The sequence below is a fragment of the Lynx rufus genome, unplaced genomic scaffold (assembly GCF_022079265.1).
Source record: "Lynx rufus isolate CCGP_SWC_20201006 ecotype Redwood Valley unplaced genomic scaffold, mLynRuf1.p SCAF_3, whole genome shotgun sequence".
Classification (NCBI taxonomy): Eukaryota; Metazoa; Chordata; class Mammalia; order Carnivora; family Felidae; genus Lynx; species Lynx rufus.
Window position 1 is genome coordinate 85,864,275 of NW_025814845.1, and position 16,983 is coordinate 85,881,257.

The 16,983-nt window shown below is 34.6% G+C and overlaps 1 protein-coding gene and 1 non-coding gene across 4 annotated transcripts in view; both read right to left on the reverse strand.

The window, feature by feature from the left end:
• The window catches only part of TBCK (TBC1 domain containing kinase), a 218,959-nt gene that overhangs the window by 35,688 nt on the left and 166,288 nt on the right, over positions 1-16,983 (reverse strand). For all 3 annotated transcript variants that reach the window (XM_047090612.1, XM_047090614.1, XM_047090613.1), the window contains exon 24: positions 2,087-2,262. In XM_047090612.1, the coding sequence (XP_046946568.1) occupies positions 2,087-2,262 (176 nt within the window). The remainder of the gene's footprint in view (positions 1-2,086; positions 2,263-16,983) is intronic.
• LOC124521452 (small nucleolar RNA SNORA71) lies at positions 5,741-5,872 on the reverse strand. Its single transcript, XR_006964534.1, has one exon. It is a non-coding gene; the product is annotated as a small nucleolar RNA SNORA71 (small nucleolar RNA).

Genomic DNA, 16,983 nt, shown 5'->3' on the forward strand with positions numbered 1-16,983 from the left:
AAATAAAAACAACTTAGAAATGTTGTGAAGATAAATAACCCAGCTTTAAGAATACTTTGGTTTTAAAACAGGCTTTCAAAATGGGATTTAGAAAATTTCACAAGTTGGGTCTTTTGGGAGGGTCATAAAAGATAGGTGACTTTATTTTTCTTTCTTTATTCCCTTGGGACCACATCCCCACAAAATGGCACAAAGCAATACGGATTTTTTTCTGTTCAGCCTGCAATTGTAAAGACTAAAACAACAACCCAGGTCTGCCTAGTTGCAACTTTGAGCCACGTATTGCAAGATGACATAAAGGCATTCCTACATTAGGCAACTCATCCATACTCCTCAGATAACAATGATCAGGCTAGCTGCTCTGCTTTCTGCTGTTCTATTTATATTTATCCTAAAGAAACTAAAGGAGAGTTGACTATGAGGTTTGAAAAACCTTGGTTTGAATGTCACTTTCATATGGTGTGTACTTTAAAATTTCCAATAGTTATTTAAATTATTTGAAAGGAAGTATCAGAAGAATTGTCTTAATAAGTAGTCTTAAATACAAGCTATTTTAATTATTTTAGTAGTCTTTAAAATAGGGCACAATAATGCTATGTTAAAAAAAAATTTTTAATGTTTATTTATCTTTGAGAGAGAGAGCACAAGCAGGGTAGGGGCAGAGACAGAGGGAGACATAGAATCTGAAGCAGGCTCCAGGCTCTAAACTGTCAGCACAGAGCCTGATGCAGGGCTTGAACCCACGAACCATGAGATCATGACCTTAGTCGAAGTCGGACACTTAACTGACTTAGCCACCCAGGCACCCCTAATACTATGCTTTTTGATGGTTTTATGAGAGACTATTACTACAGGCATAACCAAAAGAAACAAAGTAAAAAGTTAAAAAATTGAATGTATTTTAAACCCTTGACCTAACACATAAGAACTTTTAGAGCAGGAGTCCTTGACCAGTCAACTGGAATTAAATGCTTCTTTTGGGAATCCACTCACCTACTTTGTGAAGGAACTTCCAGTGTCCTTGAAGAACTAACAACCAGGGACATAAACACTTATACTCTCTCTAAACTTAGTGGTCTTTTGCAATTTATGGAAAATAAAAAGTAGTTAACTTTTCACAAAAAGATGGGGATGTATCATTTGAAATAGCAGGCTCCCAAACTGTATTCTTAGTAATCTAAGATTCTATGGATTGCTTCAAGAGTTCTGCAAAAGAACAGTTTAAATTTAATTTTAAAATTTCATTTCAAAAATTGTGATTGAAAATATGCAGATGAAAACAGATATGCCAATTTTAGCATATGAGAAGCCACCCATCTGTTAACCTTCATTTTCATATAACTCTCATTTATACTTAGTAAATGGTGTAAATATTAACAAATGAAGAAAATCATTTAAAATTTCTTCATTTTATATATTGAATTTCTAAGAAAGAATTTATTTTAAAAGGGAGTTACCCTGTTAAAAAACAAGTCTGAAAACCATTTACCTAGATTCTTGAGTACAGAGAAATAAGGGATGCTTCATGAGAATCTGACAGATGAAGACATAAGGAGAAAGATTAAACTGTTACTATTTTGTAACTGTTCATACTTTAATGCCAAGCAAAATCCCAAGAAGTTATGGTACATTTAATAGCAAAATGTCAGTAAAAAATACTTTAATATGTTCTCTAAGACAATATTTTGAAAATTATAATAAATATAAGTTCAATGTTGACATCTGGTAATCTCTCTTTCTAGGCTATGAATACGCCAGCTAAATACTCTTCACCTTTGCCAAAATTTTATCTATAGCAAGAAGGATTCAAATGCCCCCAAGAACAGCAATATACACTAGAGAAACACAAAAACAAAGAAAAAAATCCCTGTATTCTGGTGTTGTTTGGAAACTGTTTTAAGGTCATGCCATGTTATAAAATACTATGCAAATCTATTCTGGCATCTAGTTTTGAGAGTTATTTAGCTATTTCAATTCAGAGGAATCCTAGATATGTTCACTGTTTTTACCACATACCCTTTAAATGGAAAGAAAACCTTATGAATTAGGCAGTACCACCCTTTAAAGCCACAAGTGTGAAGGATACTCTTCACTGTTCCGGATGTCAACTACCAGGAGCTTTGGTTTACTGGACTTTGTCTTCTTCGTGGGTGTTTTGAAATGGCCTGTCACTGTGAGTTCACACAAGTCAATCAGGTCCTCTGCTGAAATCCTGGGTGATACTTCTGACTTTAGGTCATTTAATGGGATGGATTCTCTTGACTGAAAAAAACATACAAGCAACACAAATATTGAGAGTATTATAGACAAACTATAGCCAATACAGAATATCTTTAGGCTCTTGATATCAATCACTATAGCACATAGTACAGGAAACTGTATCTCACATTAGTGATCTACTGTGCAACTGTATTCCTTACTATTGAGGTTTACTTACTCATACAGAGAGTAAGCCATTATTCTTTTGCTTCACTACAAGCTCCTGGCTCAAATGTGATAGATAGAGAGGAGGCAGATTTTTCCTTATGAGAGCACTGTGTATCTTTGAAGATAGCTCCTTTAAGCACATTTCACTTTTTTCAAGCATAATTACTATTGTTGTGAATCACATTAATTAAAACTCTGGTGATATAAGAATTTGCATTGTAACTCAGTATAGATACTAATTAAAGAACCTGGTTCTAATATACATATTAGACTTTTGTAACATAATTTATGTTATGTATGGATAGTTGAGTAAAATTAGATTCTCAGAGAAGAATGCAGAGCAACATAATGCTTTCTTAGATAGTGAACAAAATTGACAATGCATCTTAATTGTGAAGGAGGTAAAATCAGATTCCAGACAATCAAACTAGTTTTTTGGCCTATGTGACTACTACCTGCTGTAAGACTGATTCAGACCATGGGCTATTTACAATTGTTTTCCAGGTTATTTCATAGGGAGAGGGATTTTCTCCCTACAAAAGGCAATGCAATACAACTTGACTCAATTCAACATAATTTATGGAGCACTAGTAGTCACTCCAGAAAACTTATTTAACATAACTTAGGAATTTAAGAACTTTCAAAATTCACTTGATTGAAACATAGGGATTGAAAAGAACAGATTTATTTATATGCTTAATAAGTTTTCAAAGCTGAGTCTATTATCTCATTTACTCATTTTCTCTCTTTGCAATTCTGTGGGCTACCACACTTAGAATTTCCAATTTAGAATTTCTAGGCAGGAGAGAATAAAGCATATGGATCACTTATCAGACAAACTTTTTAAAAAAACCTTTTTTTTAAGTTTTTATTTAAATTCCATTTAATTCACATACAGTGTAACATTAGTTTCAGGTGTACAATACAGTGATTCAGCACTTCCATACATCACCCCGTGCTCATCATGAGTGCACTCCTTAATCCTCATTACCTATTTCACCCATCCCCACCACTTACCTCCCCTCTGGTAACCATCAGAAAATAAGAGACACTTATTTTCAGTTGTAATTTCAATGTTAGCTCTTATCCCCTGGGTTTCCCTTACTATGCTGTAAATTCTTTAGTGGTAAAGCACATTTTCTCCCACTTCATTAGCTTTTAAATAGAAATGGAAAATGCTAAGCTTTGTGGGTTTATGGCTCTTAATAAAAAAGAGACATTAGAAATTTTAATTTTTTAATATTATGAATTAAATCTACTTAAACATTCTGAAATTAAAAGTCTTTCAGAAAGATAAAAGAGCTTTAAAATCAGCAAGCCATACAATCAATGCTTCCATATCCTTTTTTGTTAGAGTGCAATCTCAATAGGTATTTTTCACAGCCTTCACATGAAGTCGTACATTATGAAGATAAAGAACTTTTGATTACCCTAGTTCTGCTTTTCATCATTTAATGATGAATGCAGCATTTCAAACTGACATTTTGTCTGAATAAAAGATGTGCCCTGGCTGATGAAGAAGAGAATTTGACAGAGAATTTGACCAACGTATTCTCCATGAAGAACTGATTGATTGAAGAAAGATTTGACCTTGGCATTGGTTCCAATCAAATGTATCATATATAAGGAGTTTCTCAAAAGAGCAATTGCTACGTAAAATGGTTAAAACAGAAGACAAGAATCACTGACAAATTCAGAACTTTCTGAAATTGTGTGAGTGTAAATCAGTGAAGAACTTTAATATGATTCATGCAAGTTCCTCTGCAAATTAATTTTAGGAGATTAGTAAATTAGGGCAAATTAAACTACTTTGCTTTAAAAAGAAAATACTTATAATATTAAAATACAGAATCTAGTTTTTCTTTTATTAAGATAATTTTATATGCAATTTTACTATTCGTTGTACAATTTCCACCTAGAGGTATAAAAATAAAACTTCCTTTGTACAATTTTTCTTTCTTGTTTAGTATCATTGATGTTGGCATTTTCCTGTGTGACTGGGTTTCAAATTCATGGCACTTTGTTTATGGATATTGAATAAGAACTTAAGATAACTGTAGAACAACTCTGGAAATATCTATTAGTTTATCATTTCTGCCTGAGAATTTTATATATATATATATATACTTTATATATATATATATATATATGCACACACACACACGCACGCACAATGTATATTAAGGTTAGACATCCAAATATCACAAGCCAATTTGTCTGAGAACTACTTCTTTAAAAAAATTCATATTTTGTAGTCAACCTAGGGTCAGAATTTTTTTTCAAGTCTGTAAAGTTTATTGAATGTTTAGGTGGAGAGGAAAAGCAATGAGCAGCTGCAATTCAAGAGAAAAATTCTTGGTCATTCAAGTCATTCTAGGTATAGCAGAGGGACAGGGAACAGGCCTTCCCTGTTTATGGCCTCTCTGGTTATTGTTGTCAAGACTCAGAGCCAGCTGAAGTGGACCCTGGCCCCAGCCCCAGGTCTTTCCCTCTGATCTCCTGTGTGAAGAGTTGATCCATGATACTCTGAGTGGACAGCGGGAGGCACTCCGGGGATGCTTCATGTGTGGACTCCTTCTCTAATCTCTGCCCGTCTGGTGTCCACAAACAACACCAAAAGAATCTTGGAGAGAAGTATTAGCAAATCCAAGGGCTAATGACTCATGGCTTTGGGACTTACTTCAATAGTTTCTGGAACTAAGGCTGACCTCAGGGCCCCATGGCCTAGTGCTTGGCTGATAAGATGACACCTCTTGTGGAGCCTCAGCACATGCAGACCTGCCTGAGACCTCCTGATCCAGGTTCTCCCTGAGGTCGCCTCTCACATACATAGAACAGCAGTCAAGAGACACTCCTATAGAGGACAAGAAGCACTTGGCACTGCTTACATGTCCAAGAAACTGCTATGCTCATCAACAGGAAAACATTGGAAAAATCTAGGTCTTAGGAGTTGAATGCACTGAAAGCCTGCCTCCCTCCATCTACCTTATGTTTGGTCACCTAAGGCTGTCCTGTTTTAGAACCTCTGAACATAAAGAAAACCTTGCAACTTTTCCTTTGCAATGACCCAGACATAGGCAGCCTGTAATCACCTCAAATGCAGGGGCAGAATAGGATACAGGGCTGCCAAAATTAGAGACCAGTGTCAGAAGAGCACAGCTGTGGCTCCACACCAACTCAGTCATTCACTGAGGCAGGACCCACTCTCGTTCTCCCTTTTTAGAGATGCACAGACACCACACTGAGTCAGGCACAGAGAGCGTGTGGTAAGATAGCAGGTGCCAGGAGGCACCTGAAAGCTAGTGGGGAGAAGTGCGGGAAAGCTCCAGAGTTTGGAAGGGACAGGAGTGGACCCTCCACACATGGGGAAGTGCTTTCAGCAACTCCTCTCCCTGAACTATATCAATGAGCAGGACACAGACCATGATCACTTTCGAATGCAGGTGGACTCCATTTATTTAGCAATGTTACTGAAAAAAAAAATCATCTTTCAGTAGAATGGTCTGAAATGACTAGCTGGACATACTAGTGATAATCCTAACCAAGCAAGGAAAAACCTAAACCTGGTTACAAGACAGGCATTTTGCTGTGTACATTAAACTACTGGGCAAATGACTCTGTGATGATACCTGAGAGTCTGAAATGGTAGACTTTTAATGAGAGTATGTCTGTATATCTTTATGTTGAGTATGTAACCAGGAACCATAAAAGTATAGCTGTATACACTTATGTTTTATATGTAAGGGCTCTTAATTATAAAGGCATTTTAATTCTGAGAATACAGGGCTAGTATCTAGAACACTTTTCCCATATTTCCTGTCATGGATCCTGGCACTAACTTTAACCTGGTTATCAACAGAGAAATCTGGAAATAATCATAGACACTTTGTTTTTCCTTATTCCTCATTCCCATCTAACATATCCCCAAGTTCCACCAAAAAGCCTCTTGAATATGTTCCCTGATTCACTGCCCTATCTCAAGGCTTCATCATCTCTTACATGGACTATGGATGTTGTTTGCCTCTCTTTTTCTCTCTCTCCCCTTTTCTCTGCTTCCTGTTCACCTACAATCATTCCTTTTAATCCATCTTCCAAATATGATTTGAGTTAAAAATAAAAATCTGATCATATAACTTTTATAATTAAAAACACCTCAATGACTTCTAACCATTGATAGAATGAAGTCAGAATTCCTCAGCATAGCATAGAAAGCCCTTTATGAATTAATCCCTGTCTACAGGGAGGAGACCACAGACTTTGGAGTCAGACTATCTGGATTCAAATCTTGGTCATCTTACTTATCGGTATATGACTTTGGGTGTGATATATAACCTCTCTGCCCAGTTGTTTCATCTATAAAGTGGGGAAAAATGTGCCAAACACATTTTTTCCTCAAACAATTCTGTCTCATTCTCAAAAGGAATCCATATAATAACTGTTCCAAGGCAAAGGAAACACTGAAGTGCCCAAGGGCATTTTATGAAGCTACCTTGAACTAATACTTAAATCTGACAAAGATAGCACTAAATGTACACACACACACATACAATACTTCTTATGAATAAAGCTTTTTTTTAAAATCTCAAAACTATAAAACTGAACGCAGTTACCAACTTGAAAGAATGACATACTATACAACCAACTAGGGGCATATTCCAGTAAGAATGGTTCAACCTTAGGACAATTTTTAAAATAATCCATCACCTTTAATTAGTCAAAGGACATAAAGTATGTAACATCACTATAATTGACATAAAGCCATATGTGATAAAACTCAGCATTTATTCTCAACTTTTGAAAAAAAGAAACTCATGGTAAATATGTATTAGAAAGAATGTTAATTAGGTGATGAAAGATGTTCTTCATTGTAAATATTTGACATTCTACTTAATGATGAACCACAGAGGCAGACTTATTAAAATATAGCTACCAGGCTATATTTATATAGAAGTTGCTATTGAGACACTAAGAAAAATAAATAAGGGGTACAAATATTGGAAAAGAAGAAATAAATTATTTTTATTTTTAGGTGATACAATAGTCTTCTTAGAAATTCAGAATTAAAGGAAACTCTAATAAAATTGGTAAGAGTTTGGTGAGGGTTTAGTTACAATATACATACCATGAAATCATTATATGGCAGCAGAAGTGAGTCAGAAAACATAATGAGCAAAAGTTTTCATTCGCAATATCAAAATATTGCTCCAAAATAAAACATTTAGAAATAAGTAGATTACATTTAAAGAAAATAAAAGTTTTGTGGTGGGCATTTGAAAAAACTGGCAGATATAAGATGCTATCTGGAAAGAAACAGTCAATATTATAAGACCTTTATTTTTCTTCAGAGCAATGTATTAATATATGACAATTTTATCAAACTCCTAAATAGGATCTTTTTTTTTCCAATTTTGAAATGTAATTCTAAAATTTATTTGACAGACCAAATAGGTGAGAATGTCAAGAAAATGTTGAAAAATAATAAAATACATTGTTATGTATTAAAACTGTACAAAATTAATAGTATGGTGTTGCACCAGAATAGACCAAAAGATTAACAGGACATAATACGGTAACAGGAATAGGCTCAAATACGCGTAAGTATTTGCTAAAAGAACAGGATGCCATGTCAATCACTGGGGCAAGGATGTATTATTTACAACACAGTGTTGGCATAACTTACTAACTGGATGAAAATACAGTTATGTTTTTATCTTATACTATATAGCAAAATGACTAATAGGTGGAATAAATAATTATGTATGAAGTGGAATCACAATAGGATGAGAAAAGTATTGATGATGAAAAATAGTTATAAGCATATAGCAAAGGCTGAGCTCTTAAAGAAGGATGATATATGTAAAAAAATTAATATGTCTTTAATATACAAAGAGCTATTTTAAATAAATAAATCAATAAGAACAAAAATCTGCTTATTTGAAAAAGGAGCAGAGATATATACATATATTGACAAAAGAAATATAAATAGGTAATAACAAAAAAATTTACCTCACTAATTTCAGAAATACAAAAATGGATTCACAATCAGAAGTGCAAAAAGTAGGTAAGTGTTCTGGATATCTTCTGTTTGCCCCTCCAGATTCACTACCCACTGGTTTCTACTTTGCTGTCTGCTCTGGTAAGTAACCCATTTGGACTACATCAAGACGGACCCAGCTCCTCCGGCTTTTAAGTGAGTACAAACGACAGGACAGTGAGGTCAGGATATTTATTCCTCTGATTCCCTACTTGAGAATTTACCTTGGCCTGGCTATGTCTGTTGACCAAAGGTCACTGTTCCTCTCAAGATTACAACATCTCCTCGAGGTTATTGTAAAAATTAAATTAAGCAACATAAGGTCATGATCTCATGGTTTGTGAGTTCAAGCCGGGCGTTGGGCTCTGTGCTGACAGCTCAGAGCCTGGAGCCTGCTTTGGATTCTGTGTCTCCTTCTCCCTCTGCCCCTCCCCCACTCGTGCTCGCTCTCTCTCTCTCTCTCTCTCTCTCTCTCTCTCTCTGTCTAAAATAAATAAATGTTAAACAAATAAAAAAAATACCATTCATCCATTAAAATCATGTTTTAGAAAAATTGTTCATAGAGGAAATTTTCAGGATAGATTACCAAGGGAAAAAGGCCCTAAAAATGGTAAGTTCACAATGACACCAGTTTGGGAGACACTGTAAAAGTGGTTATCTGTGAGTTAGTGAAACTCATTTTACTTTTTCTCTTAATGCTCTTCTGTGATTAAGTTTTATTAAGTATGAGATACTTAAAATTTTTAAATTTAGAAAAATGAGATTTGTTTTAATACAGCATTATTATATAACTTTCTTAAATTCTTTATAACTATGAATATAAACTGTCTGAAAGCAATTCTTATCAAATATTTATAGCATTGTAAAAAGGCTTATAAATGAGAACTTATGGCTATATTCCCATTATAGGTAATCAGATCTGGCAGTGAAGAACATGTAGAGATGTTAAAGAAAAACAATAAAGTCACTATTACTCTTAAAATCAGATAAAATTTTTAAAAAATGATAACAAAGAGATCAGCAAGTAGGACAGGCTTTCATGCATTCAATTTGGAAAGGAGACATGCAAAAATTAATATAGACAATTAGATAAAAAGTGTTTGTGTTTCACCAGAATATTTCATTGGTTAAGGACTACTCTGGCTTTTGTATGAGTAGATATTTGAATAAACTAATGTTTATCTAATTCTTCATCAAATGTATGAAGAATTTTGAGAGAAGGGTCTATTGGCCACGTGGAAGAATTATATAATATGCTTTTCCAAATATGTACCAACATAAATGTAAATTACATTATCACTAAATAATTACAATATATTTCCTAGTTTAACATAAGATAGTGCAAATTATTTAACAGACTGCTGCCTAAAAGGCTGATATTTTTCCTAGTAACAATTTTGTTTCCTTTCAGAATAATTTATTTTGATTCTATATTCAGAAACAAGTCCATATGTGATCATACTTATAATGTATATTAGAAGATTAATAATAAAAATAACTCTTATAGAAGGAAGCAGTTTTCATTTATAATGCTGTGTGCGTGTGTGTGTGTGTGTGTGTGTGTGTGTGTGTGTGTGTGTGTTTAGGGGGAAGGTGAGAGAAAGAGAAAATCTTAATATGAAAAATTAGCCTCTCAGGGCACCTGTGTGGCTCAGTCAGTTAAGCATCTGATTTCAGCCCAGGTCATGATCTCAGAGGTTTTGAGTTCAAGCCTCGCATCAGGCTGTCTGCTGTCAGCACAGAGCTCACTTCAGATCCTCTGTCTCCCTTTCTCTCTGTCCCTACTCTGATCACATTCTCTCTCTCTCTCTCAAAAACAAATAAACATTAAAAAAAATTAGCTTCTCTAAGGCCATTTGGAAAGTAAGTATTCCAAAAGCTACTTACTGTACCTGGGTAACAAATGAGGCCAGTAGTGCTGCTCTCAGGGGATATGTGATACAGTTGATAGTTTCTTGAAGCTTTTAAGAGTTTTTGTCAGGGACAGGATGACCTTAGACTGGCTACAGTCCCAGTTCTTTGAGTCAATCTAGAGTCTGTTCACTTTGAAAGCCAAGTAACATTTATTAAATGTCTACTTTGTGATTCAAGAACTTAAAATAAGACAGCATAGAAAGTGACATACATTGTATATTTCCTATAGAGGGATCAATCTGAATGTTGAGCAAAAAAATTCTTTGAAAAGACTATTAAATCTGAACAATTGGAATTGGAATAGTAACTGGAACACTAAAATAATCTTCTAAAAGAAAGGTGGAAATATGAATCAAAGTAGGAAGAGTATACTTATGAGGCAAGGAACATCACAAGTTAACCATGTTATTTAATAATTCATATTTCAACACAATAAAAATATACTTTTTCTTGAGGACAACTTGTAAAAGCAAAAGTCTACTCAAATTTTTTTTTCTTTTTCCCCAAGTGACATATAATGTTTCTAGGAGAGAGACTGGATCGATATGAACATGCTGATGACAACACAGAGCCAAGTACCTCAATAGCTTAAATTTATCATATTTCTTTTTTTATCTCCCATAGCAAGTATAATAGGGCACTGCCCAGCAAAGGTGCTAAGATATTTGATAAATTGCATGAATGTATAACAGGATACGGAGTGATGTTGTCCCTTTTTTGAAACAAAGAGGCTCTAAAATGCTATCAAATAACAGAAGCCAGCAACAAAAGCCACCACCACTTCCCCTAGGGCTAACTGAAGAGGAACAGAAAGTGACTTTACGATTTCAAACTATCACCCCAGCAACCCCTTTCCTCCCAGCCTATACAAGGAGATTTAGTTTGGGGAGGACTCAACTTTGTGGAGAGCGCAGTGTTTAAGATCAGATGCACTTCCCTTCCCAACCCACAGGGTAGTGGGGTGGGTGTTTCTGGACATTCAAACCCACCCCCTCACAAAGCAAACGAGGGCAAGTGCCGATGACAATCATTTGTTAAGATTTGGGCAGACCTGCGAGAAGAGGTGGCTGACATTCTGTTTTATAGAAGAAGGTCTGCTTACACGGAAGACTTATTAATCTGGCCTCTCTGAGCAGGCAAGAAGTAGGGAAACATGGCAGTGCTAAGAGGAAGGGTAGTAGACATCTTTCCTGACCTTAATTCTTAAGCTGTATAGTAAGAATCACACTTGCCTTATTTACTTCACAAATATACTGTAAGAATCAATCAGTATAAAAGATATAAAAATATTTGTTGGACTGTAGATCTTTATATAAAATAAGTTGTTATTAAAAATTGGATCCCAAATGAAGCAGCTTAAATTTCATGGTAAAGTAGTCTTGTTATTGTCTAATTTTGAATAAATCATCAATTAACAAATATTTAACTAGCCTGTTCTGGCCATCTTGAGAGAGATAAAGTATCATTTCCACCTCAGAGAGCCTATAGTTTGGCTGGAAAGGCAAGACTGACATAAATGAAGCAGTAAAACTATACAATGACAGGAAACATTTATATGGTGCTTACTATGTGTTAGTCACTGTGATAAACACTTGACATACATGAACTCATTTAAGTCTTGCAACAATCCTATGAGATAGGTTTTATTATTTTGTTCATTTTATATATGAGGAAATTGGGGCACAGATAAGTCAAATAATCAGTAAGTAATACGTAATCAGTAAATAACAGACAGAATTCAAATTGGATCAGCCTGGCTCTGGAGTTTGAGCTCTTAAACACATTATTACACTATGTCTCTTATAAGATTCCATGTATGAAATCACAGGTACATAGTATGAGAATTCAGAGAAAGGAAGAAACACAATATGGGCAGGAGTAGTTAGCAAAATATAGGTGGAGTAAGTAGGACTTGAGTTAGGAAAAATCAGGGTTTAGATAAGTAGAAGAGAGAAAGAAGAGTGTGAATAAGTGCATAACTGTAAGAGTTCTGAAATGTGAATGAACAAGGAAATGTTCCATAATTACTGAGCACCTACTAGGTACCATGCATTGTGCTTGGGATACATTAATGAACAAAACAAAGATACTTGTTCTTGCAGAACTTATACTCAATAGACGATGAACAGACTAGTCTTACTGAGCTGAGCATCCACTCTGGCAATTAGAGGGAAACCATTGATTAGGTAGGTAAGGGACAGATGATGAGGGCTCTGAAAGATGAAGAAGCTTGAGGATATAATAATGAGGAGATAAGTGCTGTAGGATTTTTGGAGGAATGTGTCACATGTTAACAACAAGATCTCAGGAAGACTAATTTGGCTTTGTATTGAAGGATGAAATAGAGATGGGAAAAATGATAGGAAGAGTCTTGGTAGAAAGTGAATTTTATGATCTAGATTACACGATGACATTGTAAACTGAGAGTTTTGTTTTCTTCACTATTCTTTTTTTTTCCTTCAGTCTTTCCCTTTCCACTACTTTTTCTTAGTCTACAAATACATCCAATTTTCTTCCAATCCACAGTGAAAGATACATTAAAACAACAAATAATAAATAATAAAATTACTCTCCCAGGGGTGAATCCTTGTCTAGCTACTATCCCTTTATCTCCTTTTCATCTCTACTTTTTCCTTCCCATTCATTCCTGAATTTGCTGAAACTTGGTTTCTGTAAGGAGACAGAAGAAATGGCTCATTTGTCCAGGAGAAAGTGGACAATTGGGAACACTTCCTTGAAAATGTAACATTTGGGTTGAGAATAAAAGGATAAACAGGAGGTGGCCAAGTAAAGAACTGGGGGTTTTCATGCATATTGTGTATAAGGCAATTTTGTCACACACAGTGGAAAGGTGTTTTGATTCTACTTCTCTAAGGTTTTGGTTCTATGTCCTGGAGATATGCTGAATAAAGCCTGTCTCATTTAAAATCCACTTTTTTCTTCAATTCAGCCTGGTATGAATGGGGCAGAAATTTCAGTCGGGATGCTACACTCATTTTGAAAGAATTTTCAAATTTAGTTCACAAGTTGAGTTCACAAGTATCTAGCCTGAATTTATCAGGTTTACAGTCCCTACCCCATACTGATAATGGTCTCTTCCAATATGCCATGAGCTCCTTGAAAGCAGGACCAAGACTTATTTGTTTTTACACTTCCACTGCTTAGCCGAGAGCCTAGAATTCAGTGGCTATTCAGTAAAATTGGGTATATTAATGAAAGGGTAAAGGAAGAAAAGAAGATATATGAAAAGCACTGTAAGAAAATATATGGAAGAAAAAGGACAGGGATGAGTAAATGATGGGTCTGAAGTTTTGCACACGGTGGTTAGGGGAAATGATGGTAACAGTGGCAAGCAATAAATAAGGGTAAGAAAAGTTCAGATTTGGATTTGTGAAATTGAGGTTGCGGAGGGTCTATAAGATGAAGGGCTGAGAATGCAGTTAGAGACAGACACTGGTATTTGAGAGAAGTCATGGCTAGAGTCATACTTTTGGAGTTATCAGCATAAAAATTACAGTTTAAGTCATGAGAAAAGATAAACAATTTGAAGAAAAAGGAAAAAAAAACATGGCAGGAAAAAATGCCTAGTTTTGGTAGGCACATCTATACACTGCTGAGAAATTAAAATTAAATCATACAAACTATTAATAAGGCTTGGAAACATATAAAGTTGAGATTTTTTTTAAGGGTAATACCCATCAATTCTCATTATTTGGTGTATCTACAACAAATAGACTGCTTGCTTTCTTAGGATTAGATATTTTAAACTCATGTATGAAAAGGGACAGACTTTTACAAATGCCACAGACAGACATTAACTATCATTCTCCAAGGAATTTAACAAAGAAAAATTACCTTCAAACACCTTATCAATTGACAAAGATATTTTTATCCATATATTTAAAATCATACATTGTTTCTGTAGCATTCTGGTGTTTTCATTTCTCCCTCATGTTTTTAGAGAGAAAAGGGAGAGGTGACTTTCTAAGATACAGAAATACAGCATCTGAAATGGAGTTTGAAATAAAACTGTCATGCTCTGGAAGCTGCATAATATAGCTCTCATACTAGACAGAACATTTTTCTCCCTCAAATAAAAGAGAGATAATGTATATGAATATGAAACACAAAGAAGAATGGAGATATTTTTTTCAGTGATTAGGGATTTTATGCTAAAATTTTCCAAGATGTGCTCCTGAAAAATTGTGTAGAAGCTAAATTTCTGTAAAGAGAGCAAAATTTTCCCTCTAATATACAATATTATTTTGCAGATATTTCACCTCTCTGGCCCTCAATTTTCTTATGTATAAAATAAAGGGACCAGAGTAGATGTCTTATGTTTCTTTTAGCTCTAGAATTCTCCGATCTTATTTCTGATAGATTTTCAACTGGCAATACGTCCCAAAACTCTTGCTTACTTCCTGGAACAAAAGTAATACTGTAAGTAATACTTAATGACACCAGAGCAGTTTCTACTTAAAGAGATTCAGGAATGATTCTAGTTGTGAGGGTTGGTAAAGCATTGTTCATATAGCAACACATGCTTATGTTAACTTAGATCAGTAGGAATTTATGCATTTCACAGGAAATATGGGAAATATTTCATAGTTCACATTGGTTGAAGTGAGGGCAGAAGAAATGGAAGTTACAGTAACAGAAGAATTCTGGTATCAGTGGTTTATAGGGCAAAAACAAGGTAATGTGGCAATGTGTGAGGGAAGGTGGTGCTCGTGCTATTGCTTATAAGTTTCTAAAAGCTTCTGGATATAATTTTCAAAATAAAACCAGAACCTGGTGAATTTCCTAGGCTGAGGTAAACAGGATAAAAGTTAAACATGAGAGTGGCTCCACTCAGCTGAACTAAAGGGGGAACTTGTGACACCTTCTGTCTGGAACTGATAAAGCTACTATTCTACATAAGATATTAAAGTCAGCTTTCAGTGGTAGCAGAAATTCAGGGAGTAGAGCCAGCTGGTGACTAGAAGGTCACAGTATTTTAGGTGAGTCAATAGGTATTTTCATCTCAAACTCTGATTTCAAGGTAGCCTTCATTTGAACTGGACTGCTGACTTCATTACCCTTCTTTCTCACTCTTACCCTTTCCTTATACACTGAAGTGATTAACACTGCTATTTTTGCTCAGTGTTCCTGTGACTTGGGAAATTCACCCATCATTCCTCTCACCAACCAAAGGATGTCAAATAAATGACCCAAACATTCTCTGGCTGGAGCTTCAGTAAATCCCTGTGGAAGAAAGTCTGGAGATCTGCCTCTCTTATCCGTATTGCCATGCCAAGGACAAGGTAAATGAGCTCTCCAAAGTGCTTGTGGTATTAACTGTTCTTATCATGATTAATATCTGGTGGAATGTTCAGCTAATATCATGCATCAGCCAACCATTTTTACCTTAATGTAATTGAGATGTCCCAAGGGAAGGGAAATTCAAAGTTTCCCCTGTGAAACAGAGGACTTAAAAATCTTATGATGAAGGAAGGATACTCAATTGTCTCTAATCTCAAACTATTTAATACTACAAACCATCCCAGACAATTCTTATGAGAATATATATATATATATATATATATATATATATATATATATGAATATCAATGCCCATAATGTACTTAGCTGTATTTCAAACTTTTTCACATAAATGAAGAGATTCTGATTTTAATGACATCAGGAAGTTTACATACATGTCACAACCAACCTAAAGCCAGGGATCATGGAGACAGACTTTAGGTTTATAATACATTACTTATGATGGAATATGAATTGATAAATCTGAATGGATCCTTTCCATAATGTCAAATTGGCTAGAGCCCATTTTTTTTCATGTTTTCTGATTGAAGATAAAAGCATTTCAGGGGTAAACTAATTTTTTTCAATTCATTTAAGATCTGACTAGAGTTCTAGACCCTAGATTCTGAAACACAAATTGGGCATAAATAAGCAGAATTTTTATAAGAAAGTCTAATAAATTATTTGATGTAGAAAATGTCCATATAAATATAACAAAAGTCTGGTAAATGTAACAGCAATTACAACTAACTAAAATTACCAGCAATAATGCAATTAATTACTGCAATATTTATTCTAGATATAGTCTATTTTAAAGTTGTTCAATTAAAAAAGTCTTCATAGCCTCCTTTTGGCTTAAATAACATGATGTTCAGCTAAAAAGTTAACTAAGAAAAGGAAAACATTCAATAAAAGGAGTTGTAGGCAATATATCTTGTGGTGAAGTAAATTTTAAAAAACTATAATGACTATCAATGTACAGATATATTTCAACAATTATATACCCTGTTAATTTTTTTTTCTTTGGCATTTCTGGCCACATTGACATACATGTGAATGTGTTTTAAAGTATTTTTAATAGAAAAATGAATATTCTATTGCAAAGCCAAATGATAAGTTTATCATTAAAACACATGAGGCTACTTTAACTAAAATGATGCTAATGCTACAAATGGTAAGAATACCATATAGAATCAAGATTTAACCAACAAATGACAAGTGGACATACAAATACACAAGTTGACACTAGTCTCTAAGGAAAGGTAATTTAAAATTATTTATTGTTCCTTTCTAGTCAAACAAGATAC